The sequence below is a fragment of the Schistocerca gregaria genome, chromosome 8 (assembly GCF_023897955.1).
Source record: "Schistocerca gregaria isolate iqSchGreg1 chromosome 8, iqSchGreg1.2, whole genome shotgun sequence".
NCBI classification, from domain to species: domain Eukaryota; kingdom Metazoa; phylum Arthropoda; class Insecta; order Orthoptera; family Acrididae; genus Schistocerca; species Schistocerca gregaria.
Genome location: NC_064927.1, coordinates 114,785,595 through 114,812,815, shown reverse-complemented (window position 1 = coordinate 114,812,815; position 27,221 = coordinate 114,785,595). Strand labels below are relative to the sequence as shown.

The 27,221-nt window shown below is 39.2% G+C and overlaps 1 protein-coding gene across 2 annotated transcripts in view; it reads left to right on the top strand.

The window, feature by feature from the left end:
* The window catches only part of LOC126285297 (synaptotagmin-5-like), a 222,402-nt gene that overhangs the window by 174,805 nt on the left and 20,376 nt on the right, over positions 1–27,221 (top strand). For both annotated transcript variants that reach the window (XM_049984586.1, XM_049984587.1), the window contains exons 5-8: positions 8,881–9,012; positions 12,823–13,023; positions 19,385–19,537; positions 26,702–26,822. In XM_049984586.1, coding sequence (XP_049840543.1) covers positions 8,881–9,012; positions 12,823–13,023; positions 19,385–19,537; positions 26,702–26,822 — 607 coding nt within the window. The remainder of the gene's footprint in view (positions 1–8,880; positions 9,013–12,822; positions 13,024–19,384; positions 19,538–26,701; positions 26,823–27,221) is intronic.

Below are 27,221 nucleotides of genomic sequence, written 5' to 3'. Positions count from 1 at the left end.
TTCTTAATCCGTGAAGTATTTTAACCAGAAAACCTAGAGGAATGAGAAGAATTTTTATTTCATCCCATGAATCCCACAGACAACATGAGAAGAAACTTATCAAACAATGGAAAATCCAGAAAGGAATTTAACAATATTAGAGAAGGAAAGTTGCTACTCACCATATAGCGGAGATACTGAGTCACGAGGCACAACATTGTTGCTATATTGCTATACACTTTTATATCTGTATCTAGAAATTAAAATATAATCTAAAAACCATTGTGAAATGCATGACACAGAGTATTTAGTATGGTACCACAATTAGTGTTTTTTTTCAAATCCTGTATAAAGTGTGGGAAGAATTAATGCTTAAATTCCTCTTTGCAGGTTGTAATTACCATTATCTTGTCCTCATGATGCCTGGAACAGGTGGCTGAAGAGTATTTCTAACCTCTTCACATAGTATTGGTTCTTGAAACTTTATAAGCAGGCTTTTGGTGCCAATCTTCTATGTATAAGTTCAATATAACTTGCTGATTTCATCTGGTATGGATGCTACACAGTTGAGCAATATTCTAATATAGGATGCACCAGTGATTTGTATGCTGTACACTTTGTAGGCAGACTGAATATTCCGAGTATCTTGTGAATGAAATGAAATTTGTCTCCTACATTGTAGATCATAGAGGGAGGAGGAGGAGGAGGAGGAGGAGGAGGAGGAGGAGGAGATTATTGTTTAACGTTCCGTCGACAATGAGGTCATTAGAGACGAAGCGGAAGCTTGGGTGAGGGAAGGATGGGGAAGGAAATCGGCCGGCATTTGCCTGAAGCGATTTAGGGAAATAACGGAAAACCTAAATCAGGATGGCCGGAGACGGAATGGAACCGTCGTCCTCCCGAATGCGAGTCCAGTGTGCTAACCACTGAGATCATAGAGCATATATGATCATTCCATGTCATACCCCCACAAATTGTTACTCCTAGGTCATGTATAAGTCGACTGATTCTAACTGTTAACAACTGATATTATAGCCAGGAGGATACTATGTTTTTCTTTTTCTTTACTTTTTCAATTTTTGAACTGCATAATTTTACATTTCTGTACATTTAAAACAAGATGCTGATATTTGCAGCATTCTGAACTTATATCAAGATCTGATTTAATATTTGTGCAGATTTTTTAGATAGTACTTCATTGTACATAGCTGCATTATCTGCAACAAGTCTGAAGTAACTATTAATATTCTCTTTCAGGTCATCAGTACAGTCCCAAAACACTTCTCTGAGGAACACGCAAAGTTACTTCCCCATCTTTCAATGACTCTCCATCCAAGATGACATGCTGCATATACCCTAGCATGAAATTTTCAATCTAGAGCCTACCTCTCTCCCTTCCATCCCTTCCTTCTCTCTCTCTCTCTCTCTCTCTCTCTCTCTCACACACACACACACACACACACACACACACACACACACACACACACACACACACATACTAAGGCTGTTTTGACAGCACTTTGTTGACTTCTGTGTTGATGAAGATAACACAAAATGATGAGGACAGCACACACACACAATCCCCAGGTAAATAAAATCTGCAACCTGACTGGGAATCGAACCCAGGACCCCGCAGTCTATAGGAATAATCTCGACGACGAGGTCCAGACAAATTTAGTTCATTCCTCATATTACCACAGTTTTCTTACTACACATTGGTAAAGTACTGAGTTAAATCCTTTTCAGAAGTTGAGAATACTGCATCCATCTCACTGACTTTGTCATTTGACATCCAGTTGCGAGAAAAGCTCAAGTTACATTTCACATTACAGTATCACTGTTTTCAGAATTTAAGATGTTTGACATGAAGGAGTCATTCTGTTTGAGATATATCGTCATATTTGAGCTCAGAGTACATTCTAAGAATCTATAATGGATGGACATCAGTGTGCTTTCTTCCAATCACAGAGTTCATGTTTCTGTTGAAGGGATGTATGATATGTTATGGTTGAATTTTGAGCTAACTTAGCCTTAAATTCTATATGGTCTCTGACAGGGTTTCATTTTAGTGGCTTCAATTTTTCTCAGTACCACTGCACTAACATATATGTCATTGATCTTTTCAGTGGTGCAAGAAGTTAATTAGAGCAACACAGTGGTGCAAGAAGTTAATTTGAGCAACATTTCTGTATCTTCCAGAGTAAAGGACCATTTGAAAATGGAATTTAACATTTCTGTTTTTGCTTCAGTTTTCCTTTCAGTTTAGTCATTAATGAGTGCCCCAACATGGAACATTGGTGCCTCTGATAGCCTTTACATATGACCAGAATTTCTTGGGTTTTGGTAGAGATCTTTCAACAATATTCTGCCACAGCAGTCATTGAAGGTTTCACATAGAGCTCTCTTGACAGTCAAATGCATTTTATCTGGCTTCTCTTTATCCAAAGCCTTATGCTTTGTTTTACATCTATTATACAGTAGTCTGTTTCTTTAAAAGTTTCTTTACAAAGACAGATTACCATGCCTCTCATCATGATGCAATCTACCAGTTACATATCTGTTTATTGCACGGTCAATTATTCCTTTAAACTTGTGCTATTGTTGCTCTCCATGCTCCTGCCCAGAATAAATGTTTTGAGCTCCTCTTTGACATAAGACATGACTTTGCCTTTATCCCGCTTACTGAAAACATAATAAATCTTCCTATTTGTTTTTGCAGCCCTTTGTACATTAGTAATAATTGTTTCTAAATCTGCTTCATGTTCACTGAATCCAATTTCAGTGAGGACATTCTAAACATATCAGGTCCTCTTGTAGCCATTAGGATTAATATATTTCTAACATGAATGCACTGCTGTACTATCCGCTCTAGGTAGTTTTCAGAGTGTGCATTTAATATTATTTCACAGGGTGTCTTGTCTTACCGACAACTTTTATTTATTTATCCATCTATAGGCAACCAGAATTGTATGTATGTTGTCAACATAAGTATATACAATAGGTACACAAATTTATAATTATCACAATCAGAATTCATGAATATTATAACATAAAGATACACTGTTAAACCACTTACTAACACAGTTGATAATTTTTACATATATCTATATATTTACATCATTCCAAATAATCCTTGACAGTATGAAAACACTTTTCCAAGAGAGATTTTATCAGTGAATTTCTGAAGTTATCTATTTCGCTTGGGTCTTTGATCCCTTTTGGAAGATTGTTGTACAGCTTAATCCCATTATTTAACATGCTATTTTGAGTTTTTGATTTGTTATTCCTGTAGAGGTGTAAGTGTTGTCTGTCCGGTTTCATGTGCATGTATGGAACTGTTTATTGGGAACTGGTCAATGTCTTTTTTTAATGTATGTTACTGTCTGCAAAATGTATTCACACGGAACTGCCAATATACCCAAAGATTTGAATAACTCCATGCAGTGGGATCTATTGCTACTTGTAGTTATGATTCATATGGCCCTTTTTGCAGCTTAAATATTGTTTCTCTCTTCTTACAAAACTAATTTTTCCAATCATTTGTTGGATGATTAAAGTATCCCCCAATGATGAAACTATGATTGTTGAACATTAGTACTGGTGAAATGAGTTTTTTTCTGTAGTTTACAGCTACACTTTGGAATGAGTCTGATGGTTAATAGCAAGATTGAGTTGCACTTTTATGCCCACCATTCATAGCGAGTCTTGTCCAAACAATTTCACATGCACCTTTAGTTTCTATCTCGGTGGATTTGAATTTCTTGTATACTGTGGCAAATAAACCACCTCTTATTTTAATACTTTGTTTTATTGAAGGAAGAATGATGTGCAGGACAGCCAGTGTTCTTTGCCAGCTGAATCCAGCTACTGTGCCTTGCTGAAAAGTTAAAGTGCACTTATGGTGTAGATGGCTCTCCCACTGCATGCTGCTGTTGGCAATTAATTTCCATTCATTGTAACCAGTTGGGTGATAGTATACAGTAACCAATGATAAATGCTGAATCTAACAACTTGTTTAAGCAAAGGATACAAACTGATTACTTTTGTTTTTAATGTGAATAGCTTGAGACTGACTGTTATTAATCTAGCTCTTATGGACTATAAAAGAAGTTACTTTTTTATATGATGAACCCAATGAATGTGGCTGGAGGAAAACTGGCTGTGGTAATGGACTGATCTGTAGTGTAGACTGAGGTCTAGTTTAGGATGAAATGTTGCAGGTTATTTGTGATTTGATGAAGACAGTAAATGTGAATGTAAGAAAACCGGTTTTAGTAACAGACTGAAGTGTAGCTTAGCCCAAAGTATAGTTTAGGCTGAAATGTTACAGTTTGGATTTGAGCTGGTGAAGCCACTGAATATGACTGGAGGAAAACTGGTTGTGGCAACAGACTGATCCCAACGATCCTTTAGCTTTTGGGTTATTTTCAAAAGTCCCAATTTCTGAGGTTGTGGTTATTCAGGAACCTAAGAGCACAATTTAAATTTTATGGAATTTTCTGTTTTGTATGGCAGCATTCTAGACAACATATTCCATTATGCTGCTAAGTAACTTCATGTACTCATCATTGTGATGACATTTGTTGAACACTATTTTCTCCTTGTTTCTGCCATTTTGTCTAAGTGTATAATGTGTCATTACTCATGTTTGCTTCCCATCATTAACCATGGAAACAGTCGCCAACTGCAGGATGCAATACAAGAGCAAGTGATGCTGTACACTTTCACGTCGGCAACAAAACGCAATGCTGATACTCTAGTCTTATATTCTCCAACTTTGTCCTCACTCATTGTGCCTGTAAAAGAGAACTGTTTAGGTATTGCATGAGTTATCACATTGGGTTCTATTATACTCTCCTGGTAAATCTGCTAAAAATACAATTCTGAATGGTTGCATTGCAACTTCATTACATGATATCTTTAAGAACTAGATATTGAATTTATTCTTGCAGGTGACATCAATATTATCAAAAACTGAAAAGTAATAAAAAGCACATTGCTGCATGCTGTTTGAGAAATTATGACTTCTTGCTTGTGTAATACAATCATTGAAGATTGGAAGTAACCATACAGTTCACTGTAAGGCAATGGATATTATACTGCAGCACATCCTAAGAATACTTTGTCTTTTTCACTTGTACTAGCAAATTATCAATGTGCAAATGAAGATTTTTTTGATTCAGGTGAATTCTTGACTATTGTTTTAGCTATTTTTGCAGTTTGAGGTAAATACCCATATTCAAAACGTGTAGGGTTCACATAGAAGGGAATGTTGCCAAATATCTTTATACATGATATCTCCTGCTATTGTAATACCATATAAAGCAATTAAGACTGCATTGTAAATGTTTACTTTATGCCTCTTTCAAAAGCAATAATACTGCAGAATAACTCTTACATTATCTCTGAGAGTATGGTAAGTCATAAATAAAGTTTTCAGATTCTTCTGTTAGTTACGTGCTGTGAGTTTTATTCATAGTAGATAGAGGACTGTTTTGGTGAATTTAAGTAATATGGCATGAAAACTTGGGAATGTTTGAACAATTACATAGCACTTACATTCCTGTTGTTGTTCTTGTTGTTGCTGTTGTTGTGGTCTTCAGTCCTGAGACTGGTTTGATGCAGCTCTCCATGCTACTCTATCCTGTGCAAGCTTCTTCATCTCCCAGTACCTACTGCAACCTACATCCTTCTGAATCTGCTTGGAGTATTCATCTCTTGGTCTCCCTCTACAATTTTTAACCTCCACACTGCCCTCCAATACTAAGTTGGTGATCCCTTGATGCCTCAGAACATGTCCTATCAACCGATCCCTTCTTGTGGTCAAGTTGTGCCACAAACTTCTCTTTTCCCCAATCCTATTCAATACTTCCTCATTAGTTATGTGATCTACCCATCTAATCTTCAGCATTCTTCTGTAGCACCACATTTTGAAAGCTTCTATTCTCTTCTTGTCCAAACTATTTATTATCCAAGTTTCACTTCCATACATGGCTACACTCCATACAAATACCTTCAGAAAAGACTTCCTGACACTTAAATCTATACTCGATGTTAACAAATTTCTCTTCTTTAGAAACACTTTCCTTGCCATTGCCAGTCTACATTTTATATCCTCTCTACTTCGACCATCATCAGTTATTTTGCTCCCTAAATAGCAAAACATCTTTACTACTTTAAGTGTCTCATTTCCTAATCTAATTCCCTCAGCATCACCCGACTTAATTCGACTACATTCCATTATCTTCTTTTTGCTTTTGTTGGTGTTCATCTTATATCCTCCTTTCAAGACACTGTCCATTCCATTCAACTGCTCTTCCAAGTCCTTTGCTGTCTCTGACATAATTACAATGTCATCGGCGAACCTCAAAGTTTTTATTTCTTCTCCATGGATTTTAATACCTACTCCGAATTTTTCTTTTGTTTCCTTTACTGCTTGCTCAATATACAGATTGAATAACATCGGTGAGAGGCTACAGCCGTCTCTTACTCCCTTCCCAACCATTGCTTCCCTTTTCTGTACAAATTGTAAATAGCCTTTTGCTCCCTGTATTTTATCCCTGCCACCTTCAGAATTTGAAAGAGAGTATTCCAGTCAACATTGTCAAAAGTTTTCTCTAAGTCTACAAATGCTAGAAATGTAGGTTTGTCTTTCCTTAATCTTTCTTATAAGATAAGTCGTAGGGCCAGTATTGCCTCATGTGTTCCAATATTTCTACGGAATCGAAACTGATCTTCCCCGAGGTCGGCTTCTACTAGTTTTTCCATTCGTCTGTAAAGAATTCGTGTTAGTATTTTGCAGCTGTGGCTTATTAAACTGATTGTTCAGTAATTTTCACATCTGTCAACAGCTGCTTTCTTTGGGATTGGAATTATTTTATTCTTCTTGAAGTCTGAGGGTATTTCGCCTGTTTCATACATCTTGCTCACCAGTAGGTAGAGTTTTGTCAGGACTGGCTCTCCCAAGGCCGTCAGTAGTTCCAATGGAATGTTGTCTATTCCGGGGGCCTTATTTCGACTCAGGTCTTTCAGTGCTCTGTCAAACTCTTCAAGCAGTATTGTATCTCCCATTTCATCTTCATCTACATTCTCTTCCATTTCCAGAATATTGTCCTCAAGTACGTCGCCCTTGTAAAGACCCTCTATATACTCCTTCCACCTTTCTGATTTCCCTTCTTTGCTTAGAACTGGGTTTCCATCTGAGCTCTTGGTGTTCATACAAGTGGTTCTCTTATCTCCAAAGGTCTCTTTAATTTTCCTGTAGGCAGTATCTATCTTACCCCTAGTGAGATAAGCCTCTACATCCTTACATTTGTCCTCTAGCCATCCCTGCAGAGCCATTTTGCATTTCCTGTCAATCTCATTTTTGAGACGTTTGTATTCCTTTTTGCCTGCTTCATTTATTGCATTTTTATATTTTCTCCTTTCATCAATTAAATTCAATATTTCTTCTGTTACCCAAGGATTTCTACTAGCCCTCGTCTTTTTACCTACTTGATCCTCTGCTGCCTTCACTACTTCATCCCTTAAAGATGCCCATTCTTCTTCTACTGTATTTCTTTCCCCCATTCCTGTCAATTGTTCCCTTATGCTCTCCCTGAAACTCTGTACAACCTCTGTTTCTTTCAGTTTATCCAGGTACCATCTCCTTAAATTCCCACCTTTTTGCAGTTTCTTCAGTTTTAATCTACAGGTCATAACCAATAGATTGTGGTCAGAGTCCACATCTGCCCCTGGAAATGTCTTACAATTTAAAACCTGGTTCCTAAATCTCTGTCTTACCATTATATAATCTATCTGATACCTTTTAGTATCTCCTGGGTTCTTCCATGTATACAACCTTCTTTCATGATTCTTAAACCAAGTGTTAGCTATGGTTAAGTTGTGCTCTGTGCAAAATTCTACCAAGCGGCTTCCTCTTTATTTTCTTACCCCAATCCATATCCACCTACTACGTTTCGTTCTCTCCCTTTTCCTACTACAGAATTCCAGTCACCCATGTCTATTAAATTTTCGCCTCCCTCCACTATCTGAATAATTTCTTTTATTTCATCATACATTTCTTCAATTTCTTCATCATCTGCAGAGCTAGTTGGCATGTAAACTTGTACTACTGTAGTAGGTGTGGGCTTCATATCTATCTTGGCCACAATAATGCGTTCACTATGCTGTTTGTAGTAGCTTACCCGCATTCCTATTTTCCTATTCATTATTAAACCTACTCCTGCATTACCTCTATTTGATTTTGTGTTTATAACCCTGTAGTCACCTGACCAGAAATCTTGTTCCTCCTGCCACCGAACTTCACTAATACCCACTATATCTAACTTTAACCTATCCATCTCCGTTTTTAAATTTTCTAGCCTGCCTGCCCGATTAAGGGATCTGACATTCCACGCTCCGATCCGTAGAACACCAGTTTCCTTTCTCCTGATAACGACATCCTCTTGAGTAGTCCCCGCCCGGAGATCCGAATGGGGGACTATTTTACCTCCGGAATATTTTACCCAAGAGGATGCCATCATCATTTAATCATACAGTAAAGCTGCATGCCCTCGGGAAAAATTACGGCCATAGTTTCGCCTTGCTTTCAGCCGTTCGCAGTACCAGCACAGCAAGGCCGTTTTGGTTAGTGTTACAAGGCCAGATCAGTCAGTCATCCAGACTGTTGCCTTGCAACTACTGAAAAGGCTGCTGCCCCTCTTCGGGAACCACACGTTTGTCTGGCCTCTCAACAGATACCCCTCCATTGTGGTTGTACCTACGGTACAGCTATCTGTATTGCTGAGGCACACAAGCCTCCCCACCAACGGCAAGGTCCATGGTTCATGGGGTGGGGGGGCTTACATTCCTATTGACTCAAAATTTACAAATAATATATTATGAAAAATATTGTTGCAGAGTGTTTCAACAATTACCAGCAAGGAATCAAATGGCAGTGCAACAGATCTGAATAGTCCACAGATAAAACTGATATTACAGTACTTATCAGCAGAGGATGGTGGAACAGGCAAACTTACAATCTGCATAAAGGTAAAGTTGCTAAAAGGATGTCGAAATTTTAATATTACATTTGCTTGCTGTCTTAGAATTCATTATATCAATGTAGAAATGGTAATAACAGATAGAAAAAAAGTAGAGCTAATGGTCTGACACAGCCATGGAAAGATATGTATGCATAGACTACATTTTATGGCAATTTGTCGCTGCAGTAATGGTGTCATCAACACTGTTGCAAATCATATGCTGATGAATATGGGCCAGCCATATTTCTGAGAGATATTGTTGATAAATTTGACCATATTTATATGCAATTGGTGTCATTAGTGTTAACACAAAATAATATCAACAGTAATAATGATATAAACTTGGACAAATGGCATTAAATGTAATATAATAATTTATAGGTGTATACAATACATATTTAAGAAATGTCAATAACAATAAATCGTTTCCTAGCAGATAAAGCACATGATAAATGAACTACATGGATTAGAACATGTTCATGTAGCCAAACCAGAGCTGTCTTTCTATTTATCTGTAGATCTTTTCTTCTTGCTCTTGTGCCAACTCACTTCACTACAATGACTGCAAGCATTTTCAAGCTTAATTTGAAATGAGCAAAATACTGTTTCATTGCGTCAGCCTCAATCCCTATATGGATCATTCACTGTGTCTTCTTATCCTGATTTTAAATCATTCTCATTAACTTGTATGTAAAACTTTTCTTCTCTCGATGTGGTAATGGGAATGCTGATGATTGACTGTCCCAGTTTAGTGATTAACAGTCAGATAAAGAATAAAAGAAAGCATTTAACAAAATTTTAGGTACAGCTCTAGATTTAGAAGAAGATGTGTACTATTGCTGTACCAGTATTTGAAGCCTTTACTAGTAGATGAACGTGCTGAGTGTTGAAGTTATTTTGGCTAAACACTAGTGAAATTTTTAATAGAATATTATTATTTAAATGCCATGTAAAGCTCATTTTAATTGATTCCTCTAGTAATTCCACTTGGAATTGCAAACTTCTGGTAACAAAAGGCATACTGATGGGAAATGCACTTTAAAGAGGCACAACAAACTTTTTTATGAATCACCAGTTTCCAGGATTTAATGCGGAGTCCCCATCTCATTCTAATTAGTATACAGTCTGTCATATTGATACTGTCTTACCCTACATTTACAAGATATTCAGTACTATATTTCAAAATGTTAGTGGGTTACGGAAGAGGTGGTTAATGAACAAAACTTTCAAAAGAAGTATACTTACTTAGATATAAAGTACAAATTTATTTTTGTTTAGTTCTTCATTGTGGATTCCAGATTTTCCATTGTTCACCTGAAGACATTGTTAGAATGACTGTAGGGAAATTCATATTACAATGATTGTATTGAAATTCATATGTTACCCTTGGTATAGGCAATGGGTATTTTAATAACTAATATCCCTTGAAAAATAGTATTGTTAAAATTAAGTAGCATTTTGTCTGCCTTTGATGATATAATGAACAGGTTTATATCGCTGATCTCAGTGAATGACAAGTTCCTATAAATGCATTTTACCTTATCAAACACATTTTATTTAATATTTTGCAAGAATAGAGATAATTAATTTTCTTTAAACAAAGGCATCACAGAAATATTTACTCTCTATGCATTAGTTAGTACTTTCAAATAAACATAAAAATGTTGTTCTTTATAAGATATAAAGTGCAATGGCATAAACCCATTGACATACTCATAACAAAAATTTCAGTTTGACCCGGTCCTCAAATGGAAAAATCTGTTATGTTGATCTTCTGCTGGCACTGCACAAACTGATCCTTTACTGAAAAACAAGTTGTAGTTAGTTCTTATTTATGCTGAGAGCACATGACATTGTAGTCAATAACACTTAGACATTAACTTTTAAAATGTTGTACAAATGTATTACATAGGTAAATAAATTTATCAAAAAATGTTATTATGTAACAGAAAAAATTGTTCATAAAAGATTATGTACAGGAAAGCCATTCAGAAATACAAAAGAGCTACAAAATTCAGTATTTTGATATGTGTTGACTACAGTCTAAGGGGCGTGCTATTGTTTTGTTTCCAACAACTTAGGTAGTATATGAGAAAGGAGCCAAGATTCTAATAACTGTTCAACACTGTATATGCTATCACTCAAAATAGAGGGTAAGCTTCAACTGAAATTATATTTTACTCTTTTATGTGCAAAGCAGGGGTGCTTATTAGATTGTGGCATACACATGTTCATACAACACAAGTACTGCACAGTCTCACTACAGAGAAGGCCTAGAAGTTCAAAGGTAACATTGCTGTGGTGAAGGTGACAAACTTTTGGGACAGTGCACTGAAGAATGTGGTATTCATTGAAAAGTCAGGTAATTAAATCAATAAGGATGGAGGCTTAAATTTAAGAAAATGTGAGATACTAATTTTCAACTGTCTGAGCTTAAACTTGCACTCAGTTCCTTTCCTTCTGTGTTTTGCAGTGCCCTTATTTAACATTAATACAGTACTTTCAATCTGCAGTGTCAAAGGCATATTTCTAATTTTTTTCCCAGTATTTTTCGTGGAAAATTATCTTTTGCTGGATACTTTCTACACTACTAATTTATTCATTCATGCACTGTCTTCTGCAGACTGCATTTTGAAGAATGATGATGAATGCTAAAATGTTTATTTCACACCACAAACAGTCATAAAGCCACAGTTCCCAAAACAATAAAATTTTTAAAAGGGTTCATTACTAGTTTCAATGCGTTTTCAAATGTAATCACAAACCTGGAAAACTGCATTAATCACTGCAACCATACTTCTTTCAAACATTAAGAAAAATACACACAAAAAAAGATGATGAATGCATTGAGAAGTAAATCAGCAGAAAGAAGAAGCTATTTAAGACTGTCTGTGTTTCTTCAATACGACTTAAAATTAATAATGATTGCCTGGTTTTGTTATTAAGAAAAGGATATTTGTTGTGATCTATATGTTCTACAGTGGATGAAATTAAATATGTTAAGTAGCAAGAAAGATGCAATTTCGAAACAGCCCCATCTTTCTGGTAATAGTATTTGGTTACATTTTATCTACCATTACATATTTCGTGAAGGTAAACAGGACATTACTCAAAGGTCTGCTTTCTTATTCAGCTGGGGTGTAGTCAAACATCTTAATTTAAATCCTTGTATACGTATCCTGTGGTTTCCTTTGATGACTTTATATGAATGCTGCTTTCAGTAAGGCCACAGCAGATTTCTCCTTCCATCAATGTTACACCAGGGCTAGTGCTTTGTCCATAAAACTCACAGTGGTAGAAGACATTAGAATTTAATGTTAATAACATGGACAGGTAGTCATATAATCCAGATACTGAAATAGGTTATAGAAAGAATGATTACTAATGCATGCTTTTAGTTGATTTCTGACTACATATGTACATACAAGCATGTACATGAAGTGAGTAAACAGTTTTTTTGGAAAAAAAGTTTGCATCAACATGCTAAACTCTACCAGTTATTCTATCCCTACTACTCCTTTCTTGTCCACCCCCAGTAGCTGAATGGTCAATGTGACAGATTGTCAATCCTCTGGGCCTGGGTTTGATTCCCAGCTGGGTCAGAGAATTTTCTCCACCCAGAGACTGGGTGTTGTGTTGTCCTCGTCATCATCCTATCATCCTCATTGACTGCAGGTCGCCGAAGTGGCTTCAAATTGAAAGACCATCACCCAGAGAATGGTCTGCTTGATGGGGGGCCCTAGCCATATATTTAATAAATAAATAAATAAATTCCTTTCTTAATTAAAGATATATCTCATTTTGTAATTATTTATAGGAGGTGCAGAGATTGCCACCAAGGGACTACATTGGTGGGCTGGAACCATATGTAGTGATGGTAATAGTTCGTTCTGGCTGGCCACTACATCGCCGTGCAGGGCCACCTCTCCACACTTTCCGAACAAGAACTCTTAGGCATTCATTTAATCCACACTTTGACCAGACTTTCACTGTGGAGGCAAAAAAATCTGAGGTGAAGGTAAGCTACTGTATCATAACTGAAGTTTCCAGCAATTTGCACTGAATTTTCTCGTGAACTATAGAACAAATCCTTCAGTATAAGCAAAAAATGTTTCTTTTAGATTTTTTCTTCATTTCCTCGCATGCTGTTCTTTCATTATTTTTTATTTCATTATTTTTTACTCCTATATGGTTACTCCATATAGGAGTAAAAAATAATGAAATAACTTCACAGTTGACTGTCTGAATTATCCTGCAATTGATTGTAGGTATTATGAATTTCAGTGTAACTTGAAAAAGACTTGCTTGTCTTGCACTAACCATTAATGTCTGAGAAAGGAGGACAGTTGGTTAACTGATAGAAAGCAAAATTTTTCCAAAGCTTTTCTCTCTTATTCATTTTCCCTTTATGTTTTCTTCTCAAAATCATTCCTGGTGTTACTATGACTTTTCTGAGAGTGCTGCATGCTGATGTCAAACTGCAAGGTATTTGTTATGAAGAGACAAACTTGCAGTCTGTCCATGAGATTACATAATTTACTCATATTATCAGTTACCTGTATCTCTTCTTACATAGAAAGTCACTTATACAGTATTATGAGCTACATACATAATGATGATAGTTGAACACAACATAAGGACTGGTTCTCCCAGCTTATTACTGCTTGCAACTAAACACATCAAACCTCAAAGGGTCTGCCCATACTACAGGCTGCATGGGCCCTCCATGGCACGTCCCTGCATTATTCTGCCGTGCTACTGATGCCAGTTCATCTGCCTCTACCACAATATCTGCTGGAAGGAATACTAAATATCTCTCCCCTGAAAAGGAGAAGGGCACGTAGGACTGGAAATAGCCTGCCTTTGTCAGTGACCTCCTGTGCAGAACCAAACAGGCTACCAGAGAATCCTACAGCAGATCAACCACTGAAGGAACAACTCTGACACTGCTGGCTCCACCGGAAGGGCAGAGCAGCATGGAGGCCAGAGCAATGTGTGGGTCACTAGCAGCAGTGGAGGCAAGGCCACCTTTATCAGTGAGGGGGGATGGAGGTGGAGGATGAGTTCTGCATTGGTAGGTGCAGCTGTGAGCCTCACTAGGACTCAGGTCTGCCGGCAACGAGGGGCAGCGTAGGAGGAGGCAACAGGGAAGCATGCCATTGCCAGTGGGAGCCTGCACCTGGAACAATGTCCCCAGCCCTGCCACCTGGCTGACCAGAAGGCTGTGGCGGTGACGTCCCAAGAGGGTGTGGGCATGAAAGGTTAGCTGTTCTCCATCATCCATCACAAACAACTGCTAACCTTTGTGGCCCACATCAGCATCCAGCAACCACCCCAGCTACAAACTGAAAGACCTGGACCAATTGACAGTCCTGGGAGAAAACTGCAGTGAGCCAGAGTAGTCCATGTCATGTGACTCAGGATGCAACAAATCAAGGAGACTCCCTCATCTGGTGCCCGTGCAAACATTCTGCTAGACTGCACCTGCTGACCAGCATCACCTGGTATGTAGCCAGAAAACTTGACAACACATTGTCATGAGAAGAAGCAGTCACTTACTTCTTTATCTGGGTCTTGAATGTAAACACGAAATATTCCGCCTCTGAGTTGGATGTTAGAGTCAAATGGAAAGATAGTCAGATGCTGGAAACATGCAAAGAGTTGACGACAGCTCAACTACGTACATCAACTACGTAAAGGAAATTGCACAATGCAACATCCATCAACAACCAAATGCTGCAGGAAAGCAGACCATTGAAATCAAAGTGCACCCTGTCCCAACAGTGCACCATGTTTGGCCAAGGAAAAATGGGTGAGGCAGTTCCATGCACAGGACCCACAAGTCTGCGCCAAATGATCAACATCACAATCAATGGCTGACCAACAGATGTGATGTCGCGCAAATGCCTTCATACAAGTCACACCCCAGTGTAATGCATACAGCAACGGCAGTATGCGAGAGTACAACACTGTAGGATGATTGCTTAACAGCCTTGCTTCTCTGTGGCAAGCATAAGGACACACTGGACATCCACACCTGAAGAGACGCATTCCGGCCAACTCATATGGCCTGCCAAAACGATTTTCTGGAAAAGCGGATCAGCAGTGGCAGTCAAGACCACATGCTCTGTCAATGGAAAACCTACAGGGTTGCTGCAACACATCATTCAACATGAACACAAGTGCCTGCTGCTTATTGAAGTCCAGATCAGGGCTCCACCGGTAGCTGTGATGGCCACATCAACATTGGCATTCTGGGCAGTGCAGCGGTAATGACTGTCAGAACAATAGCTACTAAGAAAGAGGGCCCACCTCTGCAATTGGTGGGGACAACTATTGGGCAGCTTAGAACAAGGACCAAATAGGGTAACTAACGGATTCTGGTCAGTGATGTGAAGGAACACAACCTCATACAAGAAAATGTGAAACTTTTTTTAGCTCTGAAAACAGTAGCCTTCTTTTCTGCATGTAAATAAGAACTCCACGCAGCAGAAAGCGTCTTCGAAACATAATCGAAGGGCTGTTCGGTGCCATCTGGGTTCTATTGGGGCAGGAGTGCACCATTGTCATACTGGAAAGTGTCACAGGCCAGATTTAAAAGTTTGCCTGACATAAAAGAAGCCAGACAGGGAGCAGAGCACAAACCCTGCTTAGAGGCTGAAAAGCTTGTTGACACTTTACAGACCAGACAAACTTAACACGCTTCTGGCGAAGCCAGTTAAGATTATGGCAGATGTACATGACCCGGAAAACTCACTGAGCATAATACGAAATCTTATCCGAAAAGGATTGGAGCTCCTTCAAGTTGTTGGGTGCCAGCAGGTTGACTATGGCCACCAGGACAAGGTCAGCTTTGCTCATCACATGTCCCAAAAAATGCACCTTTTCAGAGACAGAACTGCACTTTTCCAGCTTGCAATGAAGGCCATTCTCCAGGAGGTATTAGAAAACGGACACTGAAAGTTTGTTCTGTTACCCCAATGTCATCATGATAACTGAGGCAATAAAGAATGTCCTGAATCAGCTGCTCCAAACACTGTTGATAAATTCCTTGCACAGGAAAGTCTGAGGGACCGAGTTCAGCAGAAACTGCAATTAAGCATTGTGCAAGCCAGTGCAGAAAAAATAGTGCCCCCCCCCCCCCCTCCCAACAGCATTGTCAACAACTCAATTGGTTGCAAAACTGGGTACAAATCTGTGACACATTTCATGTTGACTGTCTGTTTAAAATCAATGTAAAGGCACACAACACCATTGGGCTTTCGAATCACACCAAATGGGTAGTCCACTGACTTGATGAAATAGGTGAAATGACACCTTTATCCTGCAAATGCTGCAACTCGGCCTTTATAGTGCGTGCAAAAAGCCATGGCCATCAGTTGCATGGATGGCAGGGAGTGCACGGGGAGAGCAGATGTGATGCAGGGTACAGGGAGGTGCTATACAGGAAGTGCCATTCTAAGCTGACATTTTCTGTAAATATTAAATAGGAGCCCTCAATGGCCACACATGCTTGGTGACCATTCATAAAGATCTACTGTCACCTCTGCTTTGGTTTGTATCTAAGAAGACTTTGCCAAAAATGCGGCAATTTAATTTTGCTTGGTTTGTTAACCATTTGCAACTTTCAGAGAAGCATAATGAGTGGCAAATTTGGAGTAAATCCTACACGTTTCTCCGGTTTCCTTGTTAAAATTTACTTCTTTTGCCAAAACACAGTGGAGTTTATACAGAAAAAAGAATTCTGAACTAGCAGATTATGAAGTTTATTTAGTGAGGAACCATGGAATGAAAGATCACATTCTCAGTACAAAATAAACGTGTAATGCCTTCACTTATGTTGTTCCAAAACCCATAGCATTTCTCGTTTCACCAGATATCAATGTCCCTTAAAAAAAGCATTCTTTCATTAAAAAATCTGTATTTAGTGGAATAACATGGCAGATAATGAAGTTTTGTATAATAACCATATTGTAAAATACTCTCCTGTTTGTGTGCTATTATTTTCCAAAATCTCATTACGATATCTCAAACCGCTTATGAAATATGATGAATGTTGCAGATATTTCACTCTGGCATTATCACTGGAGTGGCTTGATCCATTAGATCAATTTACTCATGACTGGTAACAGATAAGAAACCTCCAGCCAAGTCTAAAGAAAAATTTAATATATTAGCTAAGTTTCATATGCTGCAACATATTATGTAATATGCACCAATTACAAATCATAGCAACCTCTATTTTTCACTACAAACTCTTTTGAATTTTGCACAGTGTCTTACTTCCACATAAATATTGCAATACACATGACCATTAATGAAATGATGGGCATGCTATCATGAACCAGATGTATAAAGCTATAAGTAAAGCAAAAATGAATTTTTTTTCACTGAATAGTTTCTGTAAAATTATTTGAGAAAGATTGCAGGGATGCACCTGGATTGTGTCATCTCTGACCAGCCAAAAGGGTTTTAGACACTGTCGGCCTCCTCTTCTGAACTAACGAATGAATTCGGCCAGTGCTTTGACAAAAATTGCTCACTGCGCATTGGCCACCATACCCTGCGTGGGCTATGCCTAGCTGCACATGGTGAAGGGACTGGGGCAGGTGCAACAAAATTTAGGTACTACTAATGGTTTAAGAGAGTCTGTGCCACAAAATTTTCCACCTGGCCTAAAGAATTTTCAAACAGTGGGCCATATGACTGCAGTAAGGAGTCCAGATCATGAAGAGGACAGGATTTAGACACTAAATGCATTTCATCAACAGTCTGGAAGTGTGAAATTCTCATATTTTGCACCAATGGTGAACTGACCACTAACAGTGTAAGTTGCCAGTACACATTCTTATAGCAGGGGAAGAGAGAAAATGACCCCCACTAAGGAATGCACTGTTTGCGGCCATGAAATTCCATGCACACCAAGAGCCTGTATATGTCAAAATTAATAAGGCTGACTGTCACTCCTGTGTCAGCATTTGACCTGCTGTCCCTCCACAAACGATGAGCAGAATATCATGGGGTAATCTAGGCAGGTGGCAATGATGGCCTTAGAGGCCAGTGAAAACACAGAGTTGTCCAATGAATGACTCGTGGCCCACCGACTGTCACGGAAATGACTCATGGGCTGATGACTGTCACGTACAGTTGATAAATTGCCAATCTAATGGCAAAAAACACACATGGCTGCCTCATGGAGGCAGGCAGTCTTCATGAACATGCAACCAATGGCAATAGGGACAGGACTGCTGGCTCACCCTGTGAGTGGGAAGAGAATGATATTGAGGACCCGAAACCGCCACAGTTGAGAATTTTGAAGCTGCAACTGAGGCAAATCTGCCGAGCTTGGCCCAGATGAAAACAGCACTGCGATGCCATTGCACTGGAATTGTCTGTGGTGTCAACATATGCCTGGGGTGATCTCTGGGACATTAGGAGCTGTTTACTTTGCACACACAATTGACTCCCTTGCCAGTTATCTGAAAGGTCACCCCCTTGCTTATCTGAAAGGTCACTCAATGCCATCACTGTCAGTTCATGTGAGTCCACAATCTGGACAAAGTCGGCTAAAGAAGGGTCAGATTTGTTGGTGATAGCCTGGCGATGTGTGGCTTTACAAGGCTATAGTGTTATGTGTCAGGTTGTCAGCCCATCCATGAGGAGCAGGTCCTAACGCAAGCAACTGAAGAGTATCTTGTGTTAAGATGTAGCTCATAACTTGTAGAATTCCTCAGCATTTTTGAAGCTCTTCATTTTTGTTCTGCTTTATTCCCCAAAAATTAGATGTGAATTTTGGAAATTGATGTATGTAAAAAATATAAACACTTCTACTGAAATATGTTTTGGGAAGGGTGGGCACTATTACCCCCTCTTTCATAAACAGCATCTCCCCCCCCCCCCCCACCTCCTCCTTGGATCTACACTTGTTTATCTAAGATTAATACTGTTGCGGTAATGGAGGTATACGTAAAATTGAGGCATCATCAATATCCCCCCCCCCCCCCCCCCCCCCTGAAAGCAGTAGCACTCCTGGTTATTTTATCATGTTAAATTTAGCTTGAGTAAGCACACTCAGTTTATAGCAGATTAATGGTTAATAACTAAATGTGATTCTCACAGCTGCTTTACTTTGTTACTGCATGTCTTGACTCATTGTGCATCCCTGATGGTTTGTTTTGTGATGTGATGTACAGAACATGGCAAATGAACTACTAACTAAATCATCTGTATCCTGTAACTGAGATAAAAATATGTGGTGATAACTGGTTGTTTGAAAATGAAGACTTGCATTTATCAATAATTTTTTATAAAATTTGCTTATAAGAACAGTCTCTAGTGTATAGCTCACTTTACCTTCATAATGACATTACATCTAATAGGAGTGGTGTCTACGAGCCACAGCCTATGATCAAGACAGGTTCGGTAACCCAACTGAACTCTGTTCCCTTGACCTTGCTCTCAGGGAAGTCAAGGGTCTGACCAGCAGTCAGGAGGAGAAGCTGCTCACATTCAGTCTGGCACCATCTTCAAAGGTAATAACTTCTTGAAAAATTTACACAAATTTAAATTTAGCATATAAAAATGACAAGTGTGAGGTGAGAAAGAAATTTCATCAGCTTCATTAACTATTTCTTGTCTGGTAGCGGAGATGATAAATTGATCAACCCTAAGTTATCTTTTATATTAAAAACAAAGATTCCAAGACTTACCAAGCGGGAAAGCGCCGGCAGACAGGCACATGAACAAAACACACAAACACACACACACACAGAATTACGAGCTTTCGCAACTGGCAGTTGCTTCGTCAGGAAAGAGGGAAGGAGAGGGAAAAAAGAAAGGATGTGGGTTTTAAGGGAGAGGGTAAGGAGTCATTCCAATCCCGGGAGCGGAAAGACTTCCCTTAGGGGAAAAAAAGGACAGGTGTACTGCCTAAGTTATCTTTTGTTATACCTTTAATCTTTGAGTGACATTTATTATCACTTTTACATAAGAATAATGGACACTATTTTAATATATACAACTGTCTCTCTGAAACATCTGACTTGCATATTAGGCAGAATTATTCTCCTACTATGCCACATCAAATGTGTGATCAAGGAATAATTCATTTGTCATTTGGTGCATAGCTACTGTTGAAGTTATATCTGACATTGAAACCCATCTCTGAATGGTTAACAGCATTTCCAATGAAAATAACAATTAAAAACTAGCAAAAATCACTCACAGCATAAATAAAATAAACACAATGTGGCAATAAATAATATCTTGAATAAATTTTAAGAAATCGATTTATTAGATATGTGAGCATCATGAAATTAATGTAAATAACCCACCAAAGATCAAACTAAGTAATAATCTTCATAATGTGATGGGAAACAAAAATTTGATTTTTCATCAAAATTCAAAATTTGCTTAAGGCATACAGCAGACATAATTTTAAAAGCAACATATTTTTCTTTCTTTTAATAGCTGTGTATATTACAGTAATGATATCTAGTTTGAAGGTTTGCTGCACATATAGTACAACAGACCAATGCATTTACTTCTACCATTAATATGAATTATGTTTCATTGGTGTGAATTTTTTCCTTCAAATTAGCAGCATGTTACCATGTGTAACTTAGTTATAGTAAACCACCAGATTGACAAAATGATATAATGTGTGAATCATGTAAGGAAATTATAGTTAGCAACTTAGACAAAGACAGTGCATGCTGAGCTGGTAACTGTCACTTATATCCAAATAATACAGAAACAGTATGAAATTTCAGTTTATGTGACATAATTTGACCTAGAGTGGCTTTGTTAACGTCACTGACAATGCTTTAAAGTGGGGAAGAGTGTGTGCAGATTAATGAAAGGTTAACAATTATATAATGTGTAAAGTATAGCAGTGCAAATTAATAGATGGTAGTCAAATATAATGTTAAAAGAATTATGGATGTGAACTGTGACAAGGTGTTACAATACTTTCTACAGCTTGTGCATGATCATATATAAGTAAATTTTATCATGCTGTAAGACACAAAACAGCAAGGCCACAACAAATCAAAGTTTTCTCTTCTTCCACATACAGGCAAACAACATGTGAGAACATAAACACAAGCAGAGAAGGAATCCAGGTACAGACATAAGCAGTTGCTGAGAATTAGTGTGTACCCCAGCATCGAGCAGAATGACACCTCCTCCTCCAGCCATTGTAGTTTGAGGATTGTTTAAGAGACATTCCATAGCTGGATGAGCAATGGTATAGTATGTTGGTGAAGTGGAAGTAGTGTGGAACTGGCGCACCTGATGGACCATGAAAAGCTACTGCTGGATAGTAAGTGGCAGTTCACCAGTCTCAACACAGAGACTGGGTATGGGTCTCGTTCTGTAAGGTCCCGTGGCCAACCTGATACCCTCATTGTGTTCAGTGCTAATGATCTTCACTTACAGAGAGTTCACTGACAAGTACACCATGCACCCATAGTCCAGCACCCAAAAAATCCATCACTATAAAACTGGTGCAGACGTACCCTTTCTGCTCCCTAAGACCTGTGGCTTAAACACTTCAAAACATACTGTGCCTTCTGTGAACTTTCCTTCAGGTGTGGTAACCAAGACAATTTGGAGTCAAACCTAGATCCATAAAGTGCACTCAAAATGCAAGAAGAATGATTAAAATGAACATAGACATTATTCTATGCAAAACATGTACAACCAGTCCTTGCAGCCCCCTCATCTAGCTCCTTTACTGTAAGTTGGAGCTGATGGGTCGATGTTGCAGTACTGGAGGAGGAACAGGAAGCTGCAAAATCATCCACAGATAATGAGCATTTTATGGGATTCCTTACCATATACTTGATACTGTTTGTGGCTGTGGCAAAGAGCGAACACTTAAAACGCTGTCCTGAGGAACCCCATTCTCATGCTCAACTATTTGGCGGCATGTCACCCATTTGGTGCCGAACAAGTGCTTTAATAAGAAGGACTAAATGAAGATTAGATGGTGACCATGGGAGCACCACTGGCGGAACTGCCCTAGAATACTGTGTCTCCCAATAATGTTGTATGTCTTACTGATATCAAGAAAAATACCTACACAACGCTGTTTATATAGGAATGCCTGCTGGATAACCACTTCTAGTGTGTCAGGTTGTCAACAGTCGATCAACATCTCCTGGATCTACAGTGACAGTGACTTAGAAGCTGCCTGATCTTTAACATCTAGATTAGATGATGGTTAACCATTTGCTCCAAGGTCTACACAGCTTATTAAGGTGTTACTCTGGTAACTATCTGGACATGTTCAGTCCTTTCCTAGTTTGAAGTGAAGTATTGTGGTTGCCCCCTCCATGAGTTGCAAAAGTGGCCTGTCTGTAAAATTGAATTAAAACTTTGTAAGAGGACTTTCTTTGATGCTGGTTTCTAGTTCCAGAGTATGCTGTATCGGATTTTCTATATGCAGACTGGGCACAGCAACATGAGCATCAGACAGTCCAGAATAAAGCTCTCACTTGGAGAATGGCCAATGGTAGGACTCTGAATTGTTGAATCTGAAGTGAAACTCACGCCCTTTCCTTGGTGCCACAGTAATGACAGAATGCTGGATCCTGGCTGGCAGAGGCAATAGTCACTGAAAAGTGCTCTGCAATTGTCTGTGAAATGTCTCTAGGTGTTGTTTGGAGAAAACTGTGATTCAATAACACTGCTACAGGCAACCATCTGCTTTAACTGGGAATCCTCCTGTTGACTTCCCATACTGTAATACAACAAGTTGAATGACTGATAAGACTCCAGGAACATTTGCTCTTCCTTGATGATGCATCGAGCCTTTGCCTTTGCTAAATGGAAGGCTCTGAGGTTTTCCACTGTTGGACAACACTTAAATCATTGCAGAGCCACACGACTACAACATTTCACTGAATGGCACTCATCAGTCCACTAAGGTACAGTCCTGTGATGACATGAGGACCTCAGGATGGAGAAGTCAGTGGCATGGTGGATCACTCGTATGATGTTGTCCACCCCCTCCTTGATACTGTCGTGGTATTCAGACACAGCCAACTGGCTGAATAGCATCCAGTTGGCTCTGCTGACCATCCATTGTGGCTGCATCCTTTCAGAGAGAGCCTTATCCACCAGATGAATGTGCAGTGGAAAATGACCACTGGAATGAAAGTCATCAATTACTTCCCACTGAACTGGGTCTGTGAGGGAGGGAGAGCAGAAAGAGAGGTCAGTGGCTGAGAGAATGACCCAGTGGCACCACAGGAATGAGTGATAGTACCTGTGTTGAGGACATACACACCTCATGAGATATCATGAGGCTCACCAAAACCCAACCCTGAGGGCAAAAGGAGGCAGAGCCCCACAATACATGATGGACATTGATATCTCCCAGTACGACAGTAGGAGGAATGGTCGGTGGAGGCACTCAGTAAAATATGTTACAGCCTCAGCTTCAATTGCATCTTGCAGAGGTAAGAAAACAATGATCATCAAACACATGTTACCTTTAAGTGCAACTGTTTGCATGTCAGTAGCCAGAGGGAGAGCAGAGAAGTGTCACACATTATTGACAAACATAGCAACACCTCTCTTGGCCCTATCTATGGTTATCCTTGTGATAGGGTGTATAGCCTAGTAGTACAATAGCATCAGATGCTTTAAAATGCGTTCCCTGCAAACACAGGCCAAGGTGGCATTCCTGCGCTAAGAGTTTCAGTTCCTCCATATGTGTTTTGAACCCTTTAATGTTCCACTGTAATATGGGAGCAAACTGTCTCGCTCTGCCTGCCCAAGGTGGAGGCCTCGTCTTGGGGTGAGATGAGAGCCCCAGTCTGACATCAGTGTAATCAGAGGGGATGGCATTGACATCATCAGACTGTTTTCTTCCTGTCTCTTCGCCTTTACATTTGGAGCCACAACCTCAGAAATGGTAGTGGCAGTGCTGAGTAGTGGACCGGACTCAATCTTTGAGGGGCAGGAAGCTCCACAGTATTGGCAATCACAGTTTTGTCTGAAGTTCTGTGGGTGAGGGACAGGCTACAAAATAACTACAGCAGCACAAGTGCATTGATAAATGCAGGTACTAGTGCTGACACTAGCAACCTCTGTTTGTGTAGCAGGATTGTTCTTCTGAATTGCCTGATTAAGAACAGAAGCAAAGAATGTAACCAACTTGGGGTGCTGTGTGGCTTTATAGATGTTTTCAGTTTCACCATATGGGATGCGCTTCATTGTTTTAATTTCCTGTATTTTCTTTTCTTCAAGGGAGACACTACAGTCCCTACTCCAAACATTGTGATCCCCAGAGCAGTTTATATACTTTGGAGATGAACGACTGACTCTGTCGTGGGAGGCCTCACCACATATACCACAAGTGGCTTTTCCCTTTCAACCAAGAGTAGTGTGCCCAAAGTACTGGCATTTAAAAACAGCACATTGAGTTGGAGAGATAAGGCCACACACCTAAGTGAATAAAACCTCCCTTGATGTGCTTTGGAAGTTTTGTACTGTTGAAAGTCAGTGTAAACGAGTCTGACTTCACTTGATCATCATCCACCCTTTTCATAGTGTTTTGCTCATCAACAGTACCTTCTTGGGTTCTCTCAGCTTTCAGTTCTTCTCTGGAAATGTGAACAATACTCCTGCATGGCACAACACCTTTGCTGTAGTATAAGTGTTGTGCAGCTCAGTTTCTATTGCATACATCCTGAGGCATCGCACTTTCCGGAGGTTCTTTAATTGTTGCAAACTGGATACTTCTACCAACAAGGTCCCATTTTGCAAGTGCTTGACAGATTTTAAGGTTCCAGCAATGCCCTCTAAACCTTTTTGGATGCAGAACAGTGATGCTTTATTGAATCTGTCCTGTTTCTGTTTACCTATTAGAAACTCATTCTGCAACCAACATGCATTCTGTTATTGTTAATTGAATCTGGAGGACTGGCTACCTGAGACCTCTAGTTAGATTGTATGTATTTACCTACAAGTGGCCCACCCATAATAGTGGATAGAGGAAGAGAAAATTATGAGGGTTCCATCTCTATCCCAAGAGCACCCAAGGAAATGAAAGTCCATCTAGACAGAGCCCCATGTGCCTAGGTAAGCATTATGCAACTGAGGTGTGGCAGGTTCCCCAGAGGTTGCCTGCTAACAACTGCTCCATTTCAGCAACCATGCATCTCTTTGTAGTGCAGCACATGTTGAGATTGAAGGGTTTTGTCTCGAGGTTATCACCATGATCTGTGTAGTCAAGCTAAGATCCCCATTCCCTGTGACATATCATTTCACCACTGCACCACTTGCTGATTGCTGAAGCATGCCCAGAGCTTATGGTGACAAAGGGCAGGTGGCTCTTAACAGTCCCCAGATCAGTAACCCTGGGATCGACAATCTGTTCCTAGCAAACAAATACTGAGGCAAGTATACTGGTGGCATGGAGGCAAGCATAGTCAGTTTGTGATAGCAACTGTAGGAGCCTACTGCTGCTCTATGAATGATTTGAGCGCTTTCTCCATGGACAGAACAATCAAAGGAAGAATCACACACAGAAGTGTACACCATACTCATTGTAGAAACTGCGACTGGGACTGTCGCGGGGTTGAAATGATGGAAAGCTTGTCGGGTCCCGCGGAGAGGCCCGCGAACAACAACACAATGGGAGAGGACAGACACGACCAACGAAGGATAGAATGAACAACAACAAGATCGAACAATGGAGTCACAAGGAAACCTAAGAAACACATCCACCCATACATAGAACAAGAAAGTAAATAACCTGTGTAACACGAGGCAATGTGTCCACAGACATACACGAGATTAGACTGGCCGGTTGAGCGAGAGGCAGGCGCTTAAGTACTCTACCGGGGGCGCTGCTATTGGCTGCTCGAACCTTGTTTTCCACTGTGGCACCCTCACACTAAAAGTGGGACAGGCAGCGTGCGCCGCCACACCTTACAGCATGATGGTGCAAAGACGTCTAGGGATCATGACGTCTGGTGTGGATTCAAGTTCCGCAGTGCGCGGTACCAGACTCATCACTAATTATATCATACTGTAAGACAGAGACAGTAGCACAGCCACATAACCAAAGTTTATTATTCATCCATATACAAACAAACAACATTTGAGAACATACACGCAGTTACAGAAAAAATCCAGGTACTAATATAAACAGTTTCTGACAATAAGTATGAGCAAAGTATGACAGTTTGTGCCTGCTGCACTGTGCTTATAAAAAGGAGTGCTCCAGTGGATGGTGCGGCAGGTGCCATGATGTATACACAACTGATGGGGCACACCGCAGGTGGTCTCTAGTGGCCAGCCCACACAGATGCCACTGGTGGAATATTTGAAGTGTAGGATCCAGCAGTCTGGTGCCATCACATGTACCCAAGTATTAAGTACAGGGTTATAGCATAAATAACAAATACATACGAAATTCTCTTTTTAAATTCAGGGAAATGAGATAGTGTGCCATATTTAAGTCAAAATTGTTAGTTTTGTGTGTTTTATTTGTGTCTCTTAATACAAATTATTGCTGCAGACTTATTTGCTAGTTGCATAAATGACTTACCATTTACAAGGCATATCAAATTTATTTAGAGTTTTCATGTTTATATTCTCACACTGTTTAATTTTCTTTAAGAAGCATCAAACAAATAACAAAATATAATTAGAGTTTCATTTTATCCTTCTATTTTCAGGAACTAGGTCAGATACTTTTTGGACTGAGTTTCCTTCCCACAGCTCAACGTCTGTCTTTTTGTATACTCAAAGCAGCAAATTTAAAGTACTTGGAAGTTACTGATTCTCTTGGAAGTTTTTGTAAGTATATTTATGCAATAGTGCTATAATATTTGATACTGATTGTAGTCATAACAGACAGTACACATTCCCAAACCAGTAGTTATAAGCTATGTTTAAGTTGATTCATTATTATTTATTGATCCATTTTCATCTACAGCTGCACTATGTGCAAGAGATATTTGGATTTTTATGTTAATATTAACAATTTTACATATAATATACCTTTGTACATAATAACACACATTAACATATCAATTAATGATGAATAAATAAATAAATTTTGTTACGCTATATACAAAGAGGTAAAATACAAATGTTCTTCTGAATGAGACTACATTGGGTTAACATAGAAAAATTTAGTTTTGTAGGTATTCATTTACTGTGTAAAAGCAGTGATTAACCAAGTATGACTTCAAT